At 66.7% G+C, this 19,025-nt stretch overlaps 1 protein-coding gene across 3 annotated transcripts in view; it reads right to left on the bottom strand.

Annotated features, from left to right (window-relative positions):
- SORCS2 (sortilin related VPS10 domain containing receptor 2) overlaps positions 1-19,025 on the bottom strand; it is a 301,213-nt gene that overhangs the window by 150,060 nt on the left and 132,128 nt on the right. For all 3 annotated transcript variants that reach the window (XM_062213492.1, XM_062213493.1, XM_062213491.1), the window contains exon 2: positions 14,173-14,240. In XM_062213492.1, coding sequence (XP_062069476.1) covers positions 14,173-14,240 — 68 coding nt within the window. The remainder of the gene's footprint in view (positions 1-14,172; positions 14,241-19,025) is intronic.

Here is a 19,025-nt window from a genome sequence, read left to right as displayed (position 1 = left end):
TGGCCTAGGCATTCTTGCGCCACCTGCTGGGAGAGCACCCCCAGCTGGAGCCAGGCAGGGATGGGGCAGGGTGAGCAGAGGCGGGAATGGGGCCAAGCAGAGAGGAGCCTTCCTGTCCACAGCCTGGGGCCGGGAGGGGGCTCAGCCCCGCCCCCAGCCCCAGCCCCTGCTGCTCTCTCAGACCACAGCCTCTCCCCCCAGGGTGCACTGAGGGCACCTCCCGACTTTTCTGGGGGGTCCCACCACGGGGACCCCCTCCCGCCGCCCAGGTTCTCCGTGCCCTGGAGCTGAGCAGATGGGTAGCGGGGGGCAAGTCAGGAGGAAGAGGTGCCAGGTGGAGCCCTGGGGACGGCCCAGCGCAGAGAGGTCCGCACAGGAGCTGGGGCCGACAAGAGCCACGCGGCAGCGAGCGAGTCCCTGCCGGAGCCTCAGCCTTCTCTTCTGTGGAATGGGACGACTGCACCTCCCTCCAGGGAAGTGGAGACGGCTCAGGGAGCCGCTTGGACCAGCCCCACCCATCTCGGGAGGCCACCGGGGTCCCCAGAGCACCTCACTGTGCGAGCGTCATAAAACAGATCCTCCAAACCGCGTCGGCCATGCTTTCGTTCTCGGGGGGCCGCGGCTCCCACGGAGCTCCCTCAAAACTCGGCTGTGGCCGGCGTGGGCATACGGCTCCAGGTGAGATTCTCAAACACGCACAGCTGCCTCCTCTCACCCCCCGGACCACCCACCCTCCCCAGCGGCTCTGTCCACAGAGTCCCCACCCTGGGCCTGGGGGACACCTGCCGACACCTGTGTGACAAGTCCCAGGGATGTCCCTGGCCACGGCAGGCAGTCCTCCACACTCAGACACCATTCGGCCCCTTAGGCCCTGAGCTCACCCACCGTGCCCCACGCCGAGCTCCCGCAGTGGGGTCTCCACAGCCCTCGTCCCAGGCCTGGCGCCAGCTGCTCGCACACACCCAGACCAACAGCGCCCTACGCCCGGGCTGTCACAGCACGCCTGGCAGTGCCCCGCCCGCTCCCCACCCCAGGCCCAAAGACCCCACCTGGCCCTCGGCTCTCCCCACGCAGCATCAGAGCTAGGGGGCCTGGGGCGGGGGCCTGCTCGCCCCTCCCAGCCCGTGGCAGCCCGCACTGGCCCCAGGCCTGGGACAGACACAGCAGACACAGAGTAGGTGTCCGTGTGGGACAGCAGCCTGGGGGCCAATGGCGGGAGGAGTGAGGAGGGGGCCGCTGGAGGTGACACGGCCGCCACTGGGGCCTCACAAGGCCACGCAGACGGACTCAGCATCTACTCACGGGGGACTGGGCCAGCGGCCGGCCCCACCAGGCGGAAGGAGACCCCTCCCAGCAAAGACAGCGAGGGTGTGGGGAGGAGTGCCACTGTGTGAGAAGGGCCGGGGGCTTCCCCTGGGCTGCCCCGGGTGGGCAGGGCCATCTCCTGTCCCACACATTCCCGGCATCCCTCCGATGCCATCACAGGGCAGGGCTGGGTGCTGTGGCAGCCGGACACCCGGCGTGGGAGGCTGGGAGGGTGCGGCTCTCTAGCTACAGGGACTCCTAGGAGTGGGAGGAGCCCCGAGCCAGGTGCCCTGTGCCCAGCGGCACTCTTTGGGGGTTGTTTTTCTTTGGGGGGGCGGGAGGCAAGGATTTGCAGACTCAGGGCTGTCTCGGTCTGGAAGGGCGGTGAGCTCAGCAGGAGCAGGGGAGCCCCGGCCAGGGCGGCGCAGCCGGGAAGATGCGCCCGTACCGCCCATTCCATTCCCTCCTCCTCGCTCGGCTCCCTACGAGGGGAGGCCAGCCTGGAAGAGCTTCCCGTGTGCCGACCTGAGCATGGCCAAGACCACGGCTGCCACAGGTCCAGGGCTCCTGCCCCACAGCCACACAAGCAGAAACCACTCCTGCTTCACACCGTAGAGTGGCCATGGGGACCAGAGAGGTGAAGCAACTTCGCCAAGGCCACACAGCCAGGAGGGGACAGAGCCAGAAAGCAGCCAAGCTCCTGAACCCTGCACCCTCCACTCCAGACAGAGAGGTCCGAGTTCAAGTCCCAGCTCCACCGCTCTGTGGCCCTGGGCTCCGTGTCCTCGGGCTGTCACAGGCAGGGCCAGCCAGGGGCACACAGAGCAGATGAGGGGCTTTTAAGGTCACGGGCTCCCAGCAGACACGGGCCTGTCTGTCCTGGCTGACGGCCCCTTGCACGCCGGCTTTGTCCCGCTTTGCAAATCTCCCTCTCCAGACGGGGACTGCGGGTGGGCTGTGGCGGGCGACCTTCTCCCCGGCGTCCTTAGTGGTCTCTCTTCAGACCCGGGCCTCAGCGGCAGGGGAACCCATGGAGCCCACGTCGGCCCCGGCCAATGAGCTGAGTGCTGACGCAGAGGCCACGGGAGCCTCCCCAGCTGCTGCGCCAACGAGGGCGGCCCCACGGGCCGGGCAAGGCCAGGGCCAGGCGGCAGCATCCTGGGGCCCACGGGGGTGGCTGGACGGGGCTGCGTGCGTGAGGACCCCTGGTGAGCACGCCCAGGACCCTCACTGGCAGCGTCTCCACCCCGCGGATGCTCACCCCAGCCCTGTCCCCTGGGTCCCTGCTGAAGCCCAGGAGTGGAGCCGGGGTGGGGGCCAGGAGGCCAGGTTCCCCGACCCTCGTCTCCTCTCTGCCATTCTCTGTGGCCCAGAGAGGCGCGGCCATCTCCCTGGGGCCCGCAGTGCGGCCGAGGCCCCGGCTTGAGTACGTTCAGGGGCCACCCAGGGCAAGGGCCGGTGCGGCCGGCGTCGACCCCAGGGCCCGAGCCCAGCCACTCCAGGACTCGCTCTTCCCTCCCCCAGGGCCCTGAGGGAGCACGCCACGGACCCCACACTGACGCTCGTCCTTCCCTTCCCGCTACCCTCTCTGTAGTCCTAGAACATTCCAGACCCAGGCGCAGCCGGAGCGGCCACGCTGGGGGCTGGCGAGTGGTCAACCACCACCTCTGCCCGCCCCCTGCGCCCCAGACCTTGATGCCTGGAGGGGCCAGGAACAACCCCGGCCGCGCTGTCCTGCTCTCGGGGGCCCCAGCACGGAGGGCAGATGGCACGGGGGGCTCACAGCACGGGTGGCTGGAGGCCGGCAGGAACCCAGGCCCAGGGCAGGGGTCGCTCGCCCTGCGCACAGCTGTGAGGCTCCGCCCTTCAGAGCACCCTGGGGGGGGGAGGACTCACACAGCCGAGGACAAAGACGGCTCTCAGGACCCGGCGACTCCCGAGCAGAGCGCAGGAGGCCGGGCTACAGACCAGGGCGGGGCGGGGGCTGGGAGGTCTGTGCATCTGTGCGTCTGTGTGTGTGTGCTCCTGTGTCTGTCCCTGTGCATCTGTGTGTCTGCCCGTGTGTCTGTGTGTCCTGCATGTCTGTGTATCTCTTTGTGTCTGTGTGTCTGTGCGTCTGTCCCTGTGCATCTGTGTGTCTGCCCGTGTGTCTGTGTGTCCTGCATGTCTGCGTGTCTCTGGGTATCTCTGTGTCTGTGCGTCTGTCCCTGTGCATCTGTGTGTGTGTCCCCGTGCGTCTCTATGTGTGCGTGTGTGCTGTCTGTCCCTGTGTGTCTGTGTACCTGTGTGTCTCTGTGTCTATGTGTCTGCCCCACATGTCTCTGTGTGTCTCTGTGTGTATGTTTGTGCATCTGTATGTGTGTGTGTGTCCCCATGCATCTCTATGTGTGTGTGTGTGTGCTCCTGTCTGTCCCTGTGTCTGTGTATCTGTGTGTCTGTCCGTGTGTCTGTGTTTCTGTGTGTCTGTCCCTGTGTGTCTGTGTGTGTGTCCCTGTGCGTCTCTATGTGTGTGTGCTCCTGTCTGTCCCTGTGTGTCTGTGTGTCTGTGCACCTGTGTGTCTCTGTGTCTGCCCCTGCGTGTCTGTCTCTGTGTCTATCCGTGTGTGTGTGTGTACGCACACAGGATACACATGGGGAGAAGGGCCACAACACTGGGTCCCGCCCCAGCCGCTCCCAAGGACAGGACCTCCCACTCAGTGCGTCCCAGAGGGCGAGCAGGGGGAAGGGTCCTCCCAGACGTGGCCTCCGGCCTCCAGTTGGCCTCCACGCCGCCTCCCCAAGCCCTGCGCCTTCCTCCCCAACGCTGAGCCCAGCGCCTGCGCGAACCCAGAGCAGCTGACTTAACACCTGCGCACAGCTCCCCGTGAGCCCGGGGAGACAACCCAGGCCTCTCTCCCGCCTCGCGAGGGCCCCAGCCCTGGGAATCACACTGCCACCCTCGTCCTGCCTGGGGCTCCAGGGGCCTCAGGGCCCCTCCCATGCAAGGTTGCCCAGGCCTGTGTTTGCACCAAGTCTGGAACGCCCTGCACTGGGCTCACCTGCCCAGCAAACTCCTATCCGACCTTCAGTGCCCCATTCAGATAGCCCCTCCTCTGCAGGGCCCAGACACCCTCTTCAGCGAGACCCTCCCCACAGATGGGGTCCCAGCAGCCCCCTCCTCCTCACCGGGGTTGGGGTCTCCTTCCCAGCTACCCTAAAACACGAAAAGCCGCCTGGCACAGAGGGGACGCCCAGGGAATACCTACGGAACACGGTCGCCCGTGAACCTGCCTCAGAGCTCTGTGTGCACCCGGGCAGCAGCCGCTGGCCGTCACCCCAGCCGCCACAGCCCGGCGTGACCAGCAGCACAGGCGCACGTACTGGGGCCCAGAGTTCGTCCACATGACACTTCGCAGGGGAGACGGCCGGGCGAGGAGATGGGAGGCAGGCCCGGGGCCAGGACATCGCTTCTGGACAGCAGGAGCAGCCCCGGCTGCGGTCAGAGGTGCAGGAGAGCGGGGTCAGGGAGGAGACGGAGGTCAGGGAGGTCAGAGCGGGGTCAGGGAGGGGTCGCCGTGCGTGGAAGTTGGGGGAGGGGAGGAGTTCCTTAGGAGGCTGGCTGCGCTCCACCCCAGCGGCTGCAGAGACAGCACAACACACGCCCCCCACCCCCCGCCCCAGTCCCAGAGAGAGCACAGCACGGGCAGCAACACCTTGATGCGAGCCCAGCGAGGCCCGCCGCGATTCCCACCTCACCCCCGAAGCTGCCGCAGGCGCCGAGCTGTGCACAGCACCACCGGAACTCTGCCGGGCCCCGTGCGCCAGCCTGGCTGTGTGCCACGGAGTCCCCGTACCTGGGCGGCGTCCAGCCCCGGCACCATGGCACGGCTGCCCGTCTGCCCGGTGAGCTCCTGCTCGTGCCTCAGAGCCCCTTCTGTGAGGCCCGGGCCTCATGGCGCACACACTGAGCACACCCCCTGCACCCTGGCAAACGCCTGGAACCGGCCCGGCCAGGGCCTCCCTCCACCACTGTACACAGACGGAGAAGCGAGCACACCTGCCTGGCCTCGTGTAGCCTCCACCAAGCCGGACGGACACGCGGCCGCAGGGGAAGGAGGCGGGGTCCGAGCCCACCTTGCTGCCTGCGGGGCTTCAACCCTCCCCTGGCCAGCGTCACCCAGGGCCTGGAGACGCCGCCCCACCCCTGCCTGTCATCAGACATGTGGGAGAGGCCACGCCCAGTCTCCTGAGAACCGGCCAGAGGCGCGGGCTCTCCCACTCCCGCACGGCGGTAGGTCTCTGTCGCTGCCAACAGCGGGCTGATGTCTGAAAGCGGGGACTTGGTTAGGTACCCACACCCGCTTCAGGCTAAGTACCGCACGACTGCTAAAAATAGCGCTGTGGGGAAAGCCGGGGAGGATCGCCCAAGTGCCCGGGCGCCTGCACCTGCGCGGGAGACCCGGAAGAAGCTCCTCCTGCGGCTCTGCAGCGGCTCAGCTCCGGCCACTGCGGCCATGTGGGGAGTGAACCGGTGGATGGAAGACCTCTCTGTCTATAACTCTGCCTCTCAAACAAATAAAATCTTAAAAAACAAACCAAAAAGCGCCAGTGCCTGTGGGGCTGGTGTTGTGGTGCAGCCGGTCAGCCGCCCGCAAGGCCGGCATCCCCTGGCCGAGTGCCGGCCGGAGTCCCCGCTGATGCACTGGGAAAGCGGCGGCGGACGGCCCGAGTGGGGGCCCCTGCACCCCATGGGAGTGCGGCAGGAGACAGCTAAGGGTTAACTGGGGAAGCCCAGAAAAGCAAACTGAAACTCTTCCCTGGTCCTCTGTTCCTGGTCTCCATTATCCGGGGAAGGGGCTAATTGGGGCAGCTGGAACAAGACTGCGACCTTAAAACCCTTTCCCTTAGACGCCACTCACAGATCTGCCGGCAGCCAGACGGCCTGCACACCAGGCGACTTCATAACCACGCCAAAGGCCCCTCACCCAGACCAGCTCCTGAAAACCCAGGGCCCTGCGGCCTTGGAGCCTGCGCCCCCCGCCCCCGCCGTGCGCTCTGATCCCGGGCCCCGCTGCTCCTCTAACGAGCTGCGCCCCCCTCACCCCCCGCCCCCGCCGTGAGCTCTGATCCTCACCCTGCCGCTCCGTGAGAAGTGCGCTATCCTGTAATAAGCCTTTGCCTCGCTCGGGGCATTGTCTGAGCTCCAAGGACCCTCGCCTCTCTGCCCTCCTTCCCACAGCAGGAGAGCCCGGCTGGCCCAGCCACTGGGGCTGAACCAGCGACGGGAGACTCTGCCTTTCAAATAAATAAAAATAACACATCTTTAAAAACGCGCGCCCGGGGCCGGCACTGCGCCCTACGGATGGGTAAAGCCGCCGCCTGCAGAGCCGGCCTCCCACACCGGTGCCAGTTCGTGTCCTGGCTGCTCCACTTCCAATCTAGTTCCCTACTGATGCGCAGCGGAAGATGGCAGGGTGGAAATGCTTGGGGTCCTGCACCCACGTGGGAGACCCGGATGAAGCTCTGGCTTCGGCCTGGCCCAGCCCTGGCCATTGTGGCCATCTGGGGAGTGACCCAGCAGATGGAAGACCTCTCTCTCTCCCTGTCTCTCTCTATAACTCTTTCAAATACATCTTTAAAGAAATATAAAGAAGTCGTGCTTGTGGAAGAGAGAGAAGCCTGAGACGTTTGCTGCTTCATTCCACCGGGATCAACGCGTACAGAACGTGTATTTGTGTCTTAACAAGACCGAGAGGCACACCCATCCCAGCCGTCTGCAGCCTTGAACTCCGGGGTCGCCAGCAGAGGGCGCTGTTCCCATGCCTCGTTTATCTCGCGGTTCCCAAAACCCTTCGATGACCGTGAACTCCGTCATCTCTCGGACAAGGCGTCCTCCGAGGGCGGGGTTTCCGGGGAGGAACCTGCACCCCTACGTCCAGGCCCCCGGTGGACGGGGTCCGTGGCTCACGCAGTGCCGAGACCACGGAGACTCCTGGGGACTCTGACTCAGCGCCTGGCCCCAGGGTCACGGGGACCCAGAGCTTCCAGCAGGTGCACAAGGAGGAGCAGGTGCCAGGGAAGCAGGGCCGCCGCCTGCCGTTGGGCAGTGTGGGCTGTGGGGAGCACAGAGGTGGGCACGGGGTCCCGGCAGGAGGGGGCTCACATGGGGCCTCGGCCCAGCATCCACAGCTCCCCCCCCCACACACACACACACAGGTATCTATCTCCTGTGTCTCAGCAAAACATCACAGGGCCTGGGCAACCCAGCGTGGACACAGTCGTCATCCCAGCTGGGAGACCCCGCCCAGGCCAGAGGCCGCCGGGCCCTGGAGGAATGAGGGGCCTCTGACTTCGGCTCCTGCAGGTGCTGCCCTAAGTCCTGTCCCAGCCCAGAGCACGGCCACGCTGGCCACAGGAAGGGGCAGACGCAGGAGAGGGAGTGCGGACAACAGGGCAGCGCCACGGGACACCGCGGGGACCCAGGGCAGGTGGTCCAGCCCGGCCGGCGCCCCCCGAGGCGGCAGCACTTCTGTTCGGCAGCCAGGGAACACACAGGGCACCTGCCACGCAGATCTGACGGAGCCCGGCAGGGACGGCGGGCTGAGCTGGGCTGGGGCGGGAACAGCATGGAAGGCGCAGCATCGGGCGCGGGGCCGACCTTCCTCCAGGCAGGCTGCCCGGACTACCCCACCCCATGTAGTGCTTCCCTGTGTCTCCCAGCCTCACCCCACATGGACTCCATGCCGTGGCCATGGCTGCTTCCTCATCTATGTCCCTAGTAAGACACGGAGTCCCGGGCATCAATTCCTGTAGCTACTCCAGCCCGGAGCTGATGGGCAGGTGGGTGGCCAATAGGCAGACGGGAGAGAGGAGCAAAAGTGGGGAGGGAGGGAGAACTAAGGCTGACGGGGGGTGGCTGTCGGGTGGGCAGATGGGAGACGGAGACAGGCAGGGGGAGGTTGGGGGGGCATCCAGGAGGGGGGAGGGTCGCTGGGCAGACAGTGGGGGGCTGCGGATGAAGGGGTCCCTGAGCAGGTGCACTGAAGTCCAGATGAAACCAGAGCCTGGGCGGGGTGGGGGGGACTTCCTCAGCTCCCAGCCCCTGACATCTGCTCTCAGAGGCCGACCCCATCACACTGCGGATCCACCGTGAATCACGCATAGAACGGACACAAGCCCCAAAAGCCCTCCCCCACGTCTGCTTTAAATCAAACCCGGATCTCCATGGTGATGCCACAGCAGACGCGGGGAGAGACCGCAGCTGCCCGCGAGCTGGAGCCCTGGTGCCGGCCGCGGTGACCCAAAGCCACGAGGGCTGTGCCCTTGGGGTCTATGCCTGTGGTCGGCGCCCATGTCCCCAGCTCATTACAGAGGAGCCCCGGGGCAGTGGCCAGCGGGGAGCAGCGTGTCGGCACCACGGCAGCCTGGACACGGAGGATGAGGGGGGGAGCCCTGGCCGTGATCTCTGAGGTCCCCCCCTTTCTGGGGGGCTGAAAGGCAAAGCGTGTCACCTCCTTCAGTTCCCTGTGGGACATCCGTGGCCACAGACTCCAGCTTCGCCCACTGACCGGGGTCCACCACACAACAGCTCTTCACGGGTCCTGACATCCGGGGTCACAGAGATCTGCTGGAGCCCTGAGGGCTGCCTGCGGGCTGGCGAGGCCTCTGCCACGGCTCCGCCCCCTCACCTAGGACGTCCAGCGGCTCGGACGTCACCCGGGCCTCCCTTGCACCAGTGAGTACCCAGGGCCCTGTGCGGCTGCAGGTCCTTGGCTCACACCCCTCCCCGTGGTGCCCATCCCCCCCACGCCAACAGACAGGCGGTGACAGGCGCCACGGGAACACCGAGTGGGTCTGGTATCCTGGAGAACGGCTCACACATCCACAACAGCTTTGACGGCTCAGACCCCTCCATCAGCGCCCCCATGTGGAAAAGCCAGGCCCGGGAGCCGCTCAGCCGAACACAAAATCAAACCACACTCAGGAACACAAATGTGGCAAAGGCCACGCGGGCAGCAGCTGTCATTCACGCTCGCGTGGCCAGCGTGGTGCCTGAGCGTGTGTAACACACAAGGGGGGCATGTCCCTTGGTCTCTATCCTGCGCCTGTCAGCCAGGGCTCAGAGGAGACACCTGCAGCCTGCACCTGCGGGGGCCGACGCCGCCACTCCCGTGGGAGACCCTCCCTGGGCAGGGTGTGCCACCAAGCACACGGAATCCAGCTCTGTGCCGTAACCACCACACCGCGAGACAACGGCCAGGCAGGGACCAGAGTCGCCGAGGACGCCACGGGCACACGGCAGGAGGACACTTAACACCGGGACGCCGCGGGCACACGGCAGGAGGACACTTAACACCGGGCCCCGGGGCGGCCGTGGGCTGCTCACCATGAAGCGGCGGGGATCAAGAAATAGTGGCACAGATGACAGAAAGCAACGGCGCCGGGAATCACCGGAGGAGCCCGCGCAGCTGGCGACTACAGAGCACGGTCCCACTCACCGGGAGTCAGGAGGCGCGAGACAGAACCCCCGCACGCCCGTCTGGCTCACATCCACTTCAGCGCAGCAACCGCGGGGAGTCTCGTGACGCAGGACTGGGGCTGTGAGACGCCCGTGCACGGGAGGACAGGACGTGGCACCAGCCGCCTCCAGGGCGCCCCGTTTCCCGCAGCATCTCAGAGGACGTGGAGCAGAGCCACCCCCCGACCCGCTCACGCTGGACCCCGGCGGAGGGGGCGGCACAAACCCCACGGCGGGGAACGTGGGACTCAGGCGGGGCCCGCGCTGCCCAGGCAAGCCGCCGGCACCGCGCCGGGCCCCAAAGCAGCCTGCAGAGGCCACGAGGCACGTCCCTGGCACCCCGAGGCCAGCCTGGCCAGGGGAGACACCCGTCCATCAACAACATTGTTCTATTTTTCAAATTGTGCTTTATAGGGGGAGTGTGGACTCACACCAACCACAGACCCAGCCGGCGGTGGGGAGGGGGTGGCAGACGGGAGAGCTGGTCTGTGGGAACCCCTTACAGGGCACACTTGCGCAGGAGGGGTGGGAATCCCAGCCTGGCTTACGGCCACACAGCAGGCAAGGGTGACCCTGTGCTCCCACAGGGGATGCCAGCATCACAGGGGGCAGCTGGACCCGCCATGCCTGCCGCTGACGCCAAGGCATACTTCTCCAAGGGACCCTCCGGAGACGAGGCTCCGTAACACCTGGCGCCCTACGCGCCACTGGCCCACCCCACCCTGCTCACCAGCCACGGTCCACGCTGATCACGTCTCCGCTGCCGAGAGGCAGGGCCCGGGCAGGTGGGCAGGGCACGGGCAGGTGGGCAGGGCCCAGGTAGGTGGGCAGGGCACGGGCAGGTGGGCAGGTTGGCAGGTGGGCAGGGCCCGGGCAGGTGGGCAGGGGCTGGGCAGGTGGGCAAGGCCCGGGCAGGTGGGCAGGGGCTGGGCAGGTGGGCAGGGCCCAGGCAGGTGGGCAAGGCCCGGGCAGGTGGGCAGGGGCTGGGCAGGTGGGCAGGGCCCGGGTAGGTGGGCAGGGCCCGGGTAGGTGGGCAGGGCCTGGGCAGGTGGGCAGGGACTGGGCAGGTGGGCAGGGCCCGGGCAGGTGGGCAGGGCCCGGGCAGGTGGGCAGGTTGGCAGGGCATGGGCGGGTGGGCAGGTTGGCAGGTGGGTAAGGCACGGGCAGGGAGACAAGGCCAGCCTCCTCTCAGCTCAGAACGCTCCCAAGCCCTCATGCTCTGCCTCCTATTACCGAGCCAACTCGGAGCCTCTGGCTTGTGCGGCATCTCCTAGGACGGCCCCCGAAGCACACCATGTTCCCTGTCTATTCTTCCTTCCACACTTCCAGCTGCCAGTCTGTTCACCCATCCATCATCCATCCATCCATGCAAACGCCCATCCCCCCTCCCAGCCACGCATCTATCTGTCTGTCCACGCCCCCATCCGTCCGTCCATGCACCCAATCATCTATCCGTCTGCCCACCCATCTACCCACCCACCCGATGCTCAAGACGCAGCTCCTACTCCAGACCTGTGCTTGGTTCTGGGCATCAGGGAGCAACACGGTGGACTTGACAGGTGTCTGTCCTTGGCCAGAGCGTGTCCCGTGGTGAGGGAGCCGCCCCGGCACTCAGGGACAGAGATGCAGGCGCCCGGGGCTGCCTCACACCGAGGGTGGAGGTCAGTGCCCCGTGTGTGCCCAGCGGGCGGCTGCAGCACACACAGACCCTCATGTGGGCCGGGCTGGGCGTGGGCAGGATGGGGGAGAATGAGAGGAGCCGAGGCAGGAGGTGGGGTTGGCACCAGGGGGCACGAGGTCTTTGCAGGGAGGTTGGGGCGCGTGTGCATGCACCCTGGCGGACGGTAAACTCACTCCTAACCAATCCTGGGCACTCAAAGTACAGCGCCCGGGCCAGCAACCTGCACAGCTCCCGGCCCCTGTCAGAAATGCAGAGTCCCAGGCCTCCCCCAGACCCACTCTGCCTTCGTGGGCTCGGGGCTGGAAGAGCCCCAGGAGGCGGGTGTGGCTGAGCAGCGGCCAGCGGCCCTGGACAGTTCCCCCGGGTCCCCCAGGGGAGGGGGCTTTGCTTGCTTTCCTTTCTTATTTATTTATTTATTTATTTAAGATCTACTTCTTTGAAAGGCATCGAGAGAGAGGCACAGTGCACCGCCCACTGGTTCACTCCCCAGATGGCTTTGATGGCTGAGGCCAGGAGACAGGAACCCCAAGCAGGTCAACTCCATGGGCAGCCATCACCTGCTCCCCAGGCACATCAGCAGGGCGCTGGAGCGGAAGCAGAGCAGCCGGGACTCGAACCTGTGCTCCGATAGGGATGCCTGCATCGCTAGTGGCAGCCTAACCTGCCGCGCCCGACGCCAGCCCCGAGGTGGGCTTGTCCAAGACAGCCTCAGAGCCCCTGCTGAGGGCCCGCCGCTGCCCGCCAGGCTCACTTGGCCCCTCTACGGGCACTTCCGAGGCAGCCGAGCCTCACTGGCCACCTGGGACCCACTGTGAGACGTCAGGCGGGCTGCCCAGTGGACCCTGCCTGGCTGGGCAGCTGAACCACGGGGGCGGTTCACGATGCCCCCAGCACTGACGCAGGAGACGTGAGGGTCCCGGGGGCCACCCCAGAACCAGCAGGGCCTGCAGACCGGCCACCTGCGGTCCCCTCTGGAGCTGGTCCGAGCGCAGTCTCACAATCAGAACCTGCCTTCTCACCAGACCTGGGGGAGCAGAGCTCAGCCCTGGGCCAGGTGCTTTCAGCTGGGGGACAACAGCGCCCCCAAGAGGTGAAACGTGGTCCTTCACAGGGTGGAGAAATCCGTATACAGCAGGCACACAGAGCAGGGAGCGGGAACACAGCTGGGGGACAGCGACTCGGGCGGGGCGGGGCTCGTCGCTGCTCCGGTGCACCCCACAGATGGGCCAGGCTATTTTTTAAACCGATTCTGTTATTACTTCTCATTAAACGTGTATTTATTTATTTATTTGAAAGGCAGAGTCAGAGAGCGAGGAGAGACAGAGAGGTCTCCAGCAGTGCTGCAAACCCGGCGAGGGATGGAGCCCGCAGTGGGGACGTGGCAGAGCGCACTTGAGATGACCCACGCTTCCTGGGTGCCTTGAATGAAGCCGGGGATTGTGTGGGGGCAGGGCTGGGGGGGGAGAAGCCAGGTGAGCGGCGAGGGGGGGAGGAGGCGGGATGGGAGCGCCCAGAGAACAGCAACCTGACGATTCGGAAGAAAACTGGATTTTGTCCATGCACGTTCAACACGCTCCACCTGAAAGTGTTCCAGCCCATTGCACAGCTAAGGAGACTGAGGTGCTCGGCAGCACCCCCAGAGCGGCTCTCGGCCTCCCTGCCTGCTCCTGCCCCACCCCACCCCCTCCCCTGTGACCCTAAACCACACCCAGCAGCCCCGCGGTGAATGCCCAGGTCACGCCAGCAAGGACCCCCCCCCCATGCCCCCTGTACATGACACTTGAGATGAGGGAGGACACGGGCGTTCTAGAAGTGTCCAGAGAAGTGACCACAGGGCCACCAAGCACCCTGCATGGCTGAGACCGGGCCTGGACGCCTGGCAGGCACAGCCCCGGCGGGTGAGGTAGCCGAGGAGTTGCGTTCGCTGGGAGAGGAGAGGAGATTCCCGCCAGCAACTCTGTGGCCCAGGGTGTCCGTCAGGATGGTCCCGGGCGCCAAGGGAGCCCCCAGCCTGCCCGCCCCAGCGGCCCTGGCCCTGAGGCCGGTGCTCCAGCCTGGCCCCAGACAGGAGCCCGTGAGCCCCCGGGACCATCCCTCGCCCCAGTGCCTGCTCTCACCTGGACACAGAGCAGCCCCCACCAGCCGCAGAGCCTACCCAACTGCAGGCGCAGGCCCATGGGGCCGGGGAAGCCAGAGGCGCTGGGCCAGGGGCGACCCGCATCCCCCCACCCTGGCCTCGTCAGTACCGAGGGCCACTGAGCGCCACCGAGCCACCGGCTGAGGCCACACATGCTCCTCCAGCAGCAAACAAAGGACCCGACTCCAGGCACAAAGCATCAAAGGAACCCCCAGGACGGACAGCAGCCCCTCCCCACGCACAGGCTGGGGCAGGAGACAAAGCCCCCCCGCTGGCCAGCAACCACTCCCCTCCCCCATCCCACAGACAGCATCCGAAGGGCAGGCGCGTCCCCGGCTGCACGGTTCCCCTCCCAGACAGCCCTCCCCGGCCCCCTGGGCTGAGCCCAAGAGACAGCAAACCTTTCAGCCATGAGGACGGCCACGCCCGCGGTGGCCCGAGGCCATCTGTCCCCCGGCCGTCTGTCCTGCTGCCCACAGAGCTCAGCCTTCAGCCGAGAGCCTCGGGGACGACGCCTGGGGGGGGGGGGGAAGGCCCACGGCGCTGACTCACCGCCACAGGGAACTTTCCAGAACCTTGCCCATGTCGGCGTGGTAGTACTTGGTCAGGATCAGGATCACCTGTGGGGCACCAGAAAGGAAAAGGCAGAGGTCAGCTCTCGGGAGGGATGTGGGGACACCGCCCCCCAGGCTGGAGTGCCCCAGGGTCAACTGCCCGGGGCGGGGCTGGGGGGCCCTCGGGGGTCTGGGACGCCCCAGTGCGGCAAGGGCCCCCTAGGGGCCGCCATCTGCTCGCACCACCCAAACCCCTCCCTGGACATCCGGTGAAGGGGGCCAAGGGGACAGCCGAGGCAGTGGCCCCCAGCACGCTTGGCCACGCCTCTGAGGGTGGGGCCGCCTGTGTGAGCAGGGCCAAGGCCGCCGCCCAGGCCCCAGAGCTGGCCAGCAGCAGGTGGGAAGGTGGCAAGGAGCCCTGACACCTTCCTCCTGCCGCCATGGTCGCCTCCGGCCTGCGACTGTTGAGGACAGCCAGAGCTCCTGCGAGACAGCCGGGAGCCACCGCACGGAAAGCCCCGCCCTGCCCACCGCCACGTCACGCTCGTCAAATCGCGTTTCCCTCGCTGCAGGGACCCGTTAGCTGTCCCAACTCTCCTGTTGCCACAGGAACCCCGGCAGAACCACGGGAACACCCTCAGGTCCCCCGCGGGCTGGCCGATGGCCCGGCTACCCCGGGGCCAGCAAGCCGGCCACGTCCCAGGGTCCACTCTGTCCACAAGAGCAGAACTCCGCCCCGGACTTGGAGCTGCTCCACCCTCCCCCTCCCCCTCCCCTGGTGGCTGCAGCGAGAAGGCAGGGGGCAGGTCCCCTGGGAGCCCTTCGAGGGTCAGCTCTGGCTCACCGGGGAACAAAGCTGTTTTCTCAGCCCGCAGAGAACAGCGCAGACCCTCTGAAGGCGGGGAAGGCAGGTGGACTGACAGGCGGGGCCGGGCGGGGGGACACACGCCCCGCCCTCTGCACCTGCATTTCAGAGCCTGGGGCTCCCGGCACCCCACGCGGCCAGAGCACAATGGCCAGAGGGCACCCCCACGCCCGCTCTATCTGCTCCGAGGCGGCGGGGACCCAGGCTCCACTCCCACTCCCCAGGGACAGGGGCCCCCCTGCACGTGGAGGCTGGCCCTTGTGTCCCAGGAAGTGCTGCCCGGGGGCCAGCCGCTGCGGGCGACGTCTGAGCAAGGCCTCCCCTCCTCCCCCTACCTGCACCCCTGCACCGTGAACCCAGCCATCCCGGGCCTTTGCACAAACTGCCCCTCCGCCCTCCGCCCTGCCCACACTGTGCCAGCTCGCTGGGTCTCTCCTCAACCTTCAGATCCCAGTCTAACCGACGCCACCTCCAGGAAGCCTCCCAGAGCCCCTCGAGGCTTTCCCCAGCCGAGCCTGGCTCTCGGGCTCTGTGCCCTCAGCGGCTGCCCAGGCCTCCGTCCGAGGGTGGGGACCTCGTCCTGTTTCTCGTCCCCACTGCTGGCCCAGCCCCTGCCCAGAATGAGCACTCAAACCACCCCTTCAGCACCCTTCCGTGCTCCGCGCAGGTGGCAAAAATTAACACACGGAGCCAGGTGGAGGCGAGCGCCTGGCAGGTGGCCCCTGCCCGCCCCTTCACCAAGGGGGCTCAGCATCGCTTCTGCTGCTGGGGACAGAACCGCTCCACTGGCTCCGCCTGGGCCCGGTGGCCAAACGGGACTGTGGGCTCCACAGCCTGGACACCGGGGGCTGCCCTGCCTTGGCTGGCGCTGGCCAGCCCAGGCCCGGGGCTGCCTGCCGCGTCCCCCCTCTCTCTGCAAGATGCTGATTTGCAGTCGGCCCGGCCCCCGCGGCTCCTCTGCCTCCTGACCCTGAGGGTGACCGCTGGGCGGCGGGGGGGGCGGGGGGGAGATGGCAGGCAGGCACCGCCCAGCCCCCACTCCACTCCTCCGCACCCCGGGAGCGCCCCACAGCCCCCGCTCCACTCCTCCGCACCCCGGGAGCTCCCCACAGCCCCTGCCTCTTCGGTCTGGAGGAACTGGAGGCAGCTCCAATGCTTTGCTAAAAACCACGGTTCAGTGAGCGGAGGAGCCGAGGTTCGTCTCCGAGAGCATCGGACCTGGCAGCTCCGGCGCCCGTGTCCCACGTGGGTGCCTGGGTCCAACTGCAGCTCCGGCTCCTGCCTCCAAATGCAGACCCCACCCCGCGGGGCAGCGCCCTTGGATTTCTGGACCCCCACGGGAGACCTGGGTGGAGCGCCTGGCCCCTCCCACCCCACCACAGCCGTCTGGGGCGTGAACCAGCAGAGGGGGTGCTCTCGCGCTCTCTCTCAGCTCCCAAAGTACAAATATGACAAAAGTGGTTTCCCAGAACTGAACCTCACAAGGGGTCCTTGGCTAACAGCTTTGGAGCCAAAGCCCCCCTGTCTCTGTCCCCGCACGGCTGTGGCCCCAGCTCTGGGGGCTTTGGCCCAGGCAGGAGGAATCCAAGAATGGAGTCAGGGCCACAGGGGCCCGGAGGGTGCCAAGGGGCTCTTCCCGCCCGGAGGCCGAGGTGCCCGCAGCCCAAGAACCCCTGCCAATGGTCACCTCCGCCCATGGTCAGACAGAGCCCCGCCTCCCTCACCACCATCGCCCGCCCCAGGGCAGTTCCAAGCTGCACCAGGGCTGTCAGTCTCCCAGGCGCTCCCGGGAACGGCCAGCGAGGGGGCACCTGGCTGCGTCGGTGAATCTCCGGCTCTCGGGGAGGGCACGCCGAGGGGGCCTCGGCTCCCAAGCAGTGACCAGCTGCACGCACACACAACACGGGCCAGGGGCTGCAGGGTCACGAGGCCGCCCCAGCCCAGGCCGCACCTCAGGCGAGCGCGGTGGATAGCCCCGGGCCGCCCGGCAGGACCCTCGGAGCCGCAGCTCCCTCTCCTATGAAAGGCAGCTGTGTCCACCAAGGCCACGCGGGGCCGCAGGAGGGCGTCCACCTGTCCCTGTCCCACCCCAGCTCCTCCTTGGGCAGCCAGCCCGGCCACGTTGCCCCGCCCTCCTCCCAGACCCCACCATAGGGGGCCTCTCCCGACGCCTCCCCTTGCGCTCTGGGCCGTGAGCCCCCAGGCCCCGCTGCCCCACTTGGACCCTGGCTCTGATTCCCTGCAAGGCCGCCCTCGTCCCCACCCACCCCCACAGGGGCCGGGTCCCCCCCAGAGGGCTGAGGGCCCACCAGGCCATGCCGCTTTTGTGTGAAAATCAGCAGTGAAAACCGTTTAAAACAGACAAAATGGTGGATTTTACGTAAGCCACGCGAATTTCACCCCCATTGGACAGGGTGAGGCGCCAGGCAGGTATGGTTGGCGGGAAGGGCGGGGCCTCCTACCTTGGGGAGGGGTGGTGGGGAGAGAGGGCTGGGGGGAGAGGGTGGAGGAGAGAGGGGAGGGATGGGGAGGGGAGGGATATCAGAGGAGGGAGGGCCGGGGAGGGGCGGGGCCACCCTCCACCAGCCAGGTCGCCCACCCTGTGACGGCTTTTTAAGGACAGGGGAGCCCGTTTCCAGAGCCGGCGCTGCAGCCGGCCCTCCCAGCTGGCCAACGCCTCCCGGGGACGGCCCCTCCCCTGCCGGGAGCCCAGGCTGAGCCGGCCTTCGGGCTGGAGCTGCGCAGGGTAGGAGCCGGGGACAGAGAAGAACCCAGCACCGGCTCTGTGGGCGCAGGCGCCTCCCCTTCCTGCCCTGAGCTTGGAGAAGCGTGCACACACACATGTGTTCCTGTGAGCGCACACACGTGTCCCTGTGAGCACACATGTGTCCCTGTGAGTGCACACGTGTCCCTGCGAGCACACACGTGTCCCTGTGAGCACACACACACGTGTCCCTGTGAGCACACACGTGTCCCTGTGAGCACACACACACATGTTCCTGTGAGCACACATACGTGTCCCTGTGAGCACACACGTGTCCCTGTGAGCACACACACGTGTCCCTGTGAGCACACACATGTTCCTGTGAGCACACATACGTGTCCCTGTGAGCACACACATGTCCCTGTGAGCACACACGTGTCCCTGTGAGCACAGACATGTTCCTGTGAGCACAGACGTGTCCCTGTGAGCACACACACGTGTCCCTGCGAGCACACACGTGTCCCTGTGAGCACACACACGTGTCCCTGTGAGCGCACACACGTGTCCCTGTGAGCACACATGTGTTCCTGTGAGCACACACGTGTCCCTGTGAGCACACACACGTGTCCCTGTGAGCACACACGTGTTCCTGTGAGCACACACGTGTCCCTGTGAGCGCACACACATGTGTCCCTGTGAGCACACACATGTCCCTGTGAGCACACACGTGTCCCTGTGAGCACACACATGTCCCTGTGAGCACACACATGTGTCCCTGTGAGCGCACATCGTGTTCCTGAGCCCCAGCGTAAGCTACGGGAGAAACCTGGTCCTAACGGGGTAGAGCGGGGACACCCAGGCTGTGCTGTCACCACAGTGCCGTGCGCACAGAACCACTGACTGCTTAGGGACGACACAGGACAGGTGAGATTCGTACGTCAGCAACAATCAGCAAACGGCGCCCACGCCTGCCCCCCAGCCTGGCCCCTTTCTACCACGACACAGACCCCTCCCTTCTCCACCCCTCCAGGTGGTCAGCCTCTGCCCTGATCCTGCCTGTGTGCCGTTGCCTCCGGGAAGCCCCCCGGAATCTCCAGCCCAGGCTGGGGCAGGGATCACACAAGCCCTTCCTGCAGCAGAGAGCTGGGGGCTCTGTCTTGGAGGGGCTGGGTGCCCATCGCCCTCCCGGCTCTGGATCCTGGCCTCCGGCTCTGCACGCCGGGGAGAAGTGTGCAAGGGGCAAGCCACAGTCCCCTGCTTCCCAGGTGAGCCAGGCGGCTGG

The sequence above is a fragment of the Lepus europaeus genome, chromosome 16 (assembly GCF_033115175.1).
Source record: "Lepus europaeus isolate LE1 chromosome 16, mLepTim1.pri, whole genome shotgun sequence".
Taxonomy (NCBI): domain Eukaryota; kingdom Metazoa; phylum Chordata; class Mammalia; order Lagomorpha; family Leporidae; genus Lepus; species Lepus europaeus.
The sequence above is the reverse complement of the archived record's forward strand: the minus strand, read 5'-3'. Positions and strand labels throughout refer to the sequence as shown.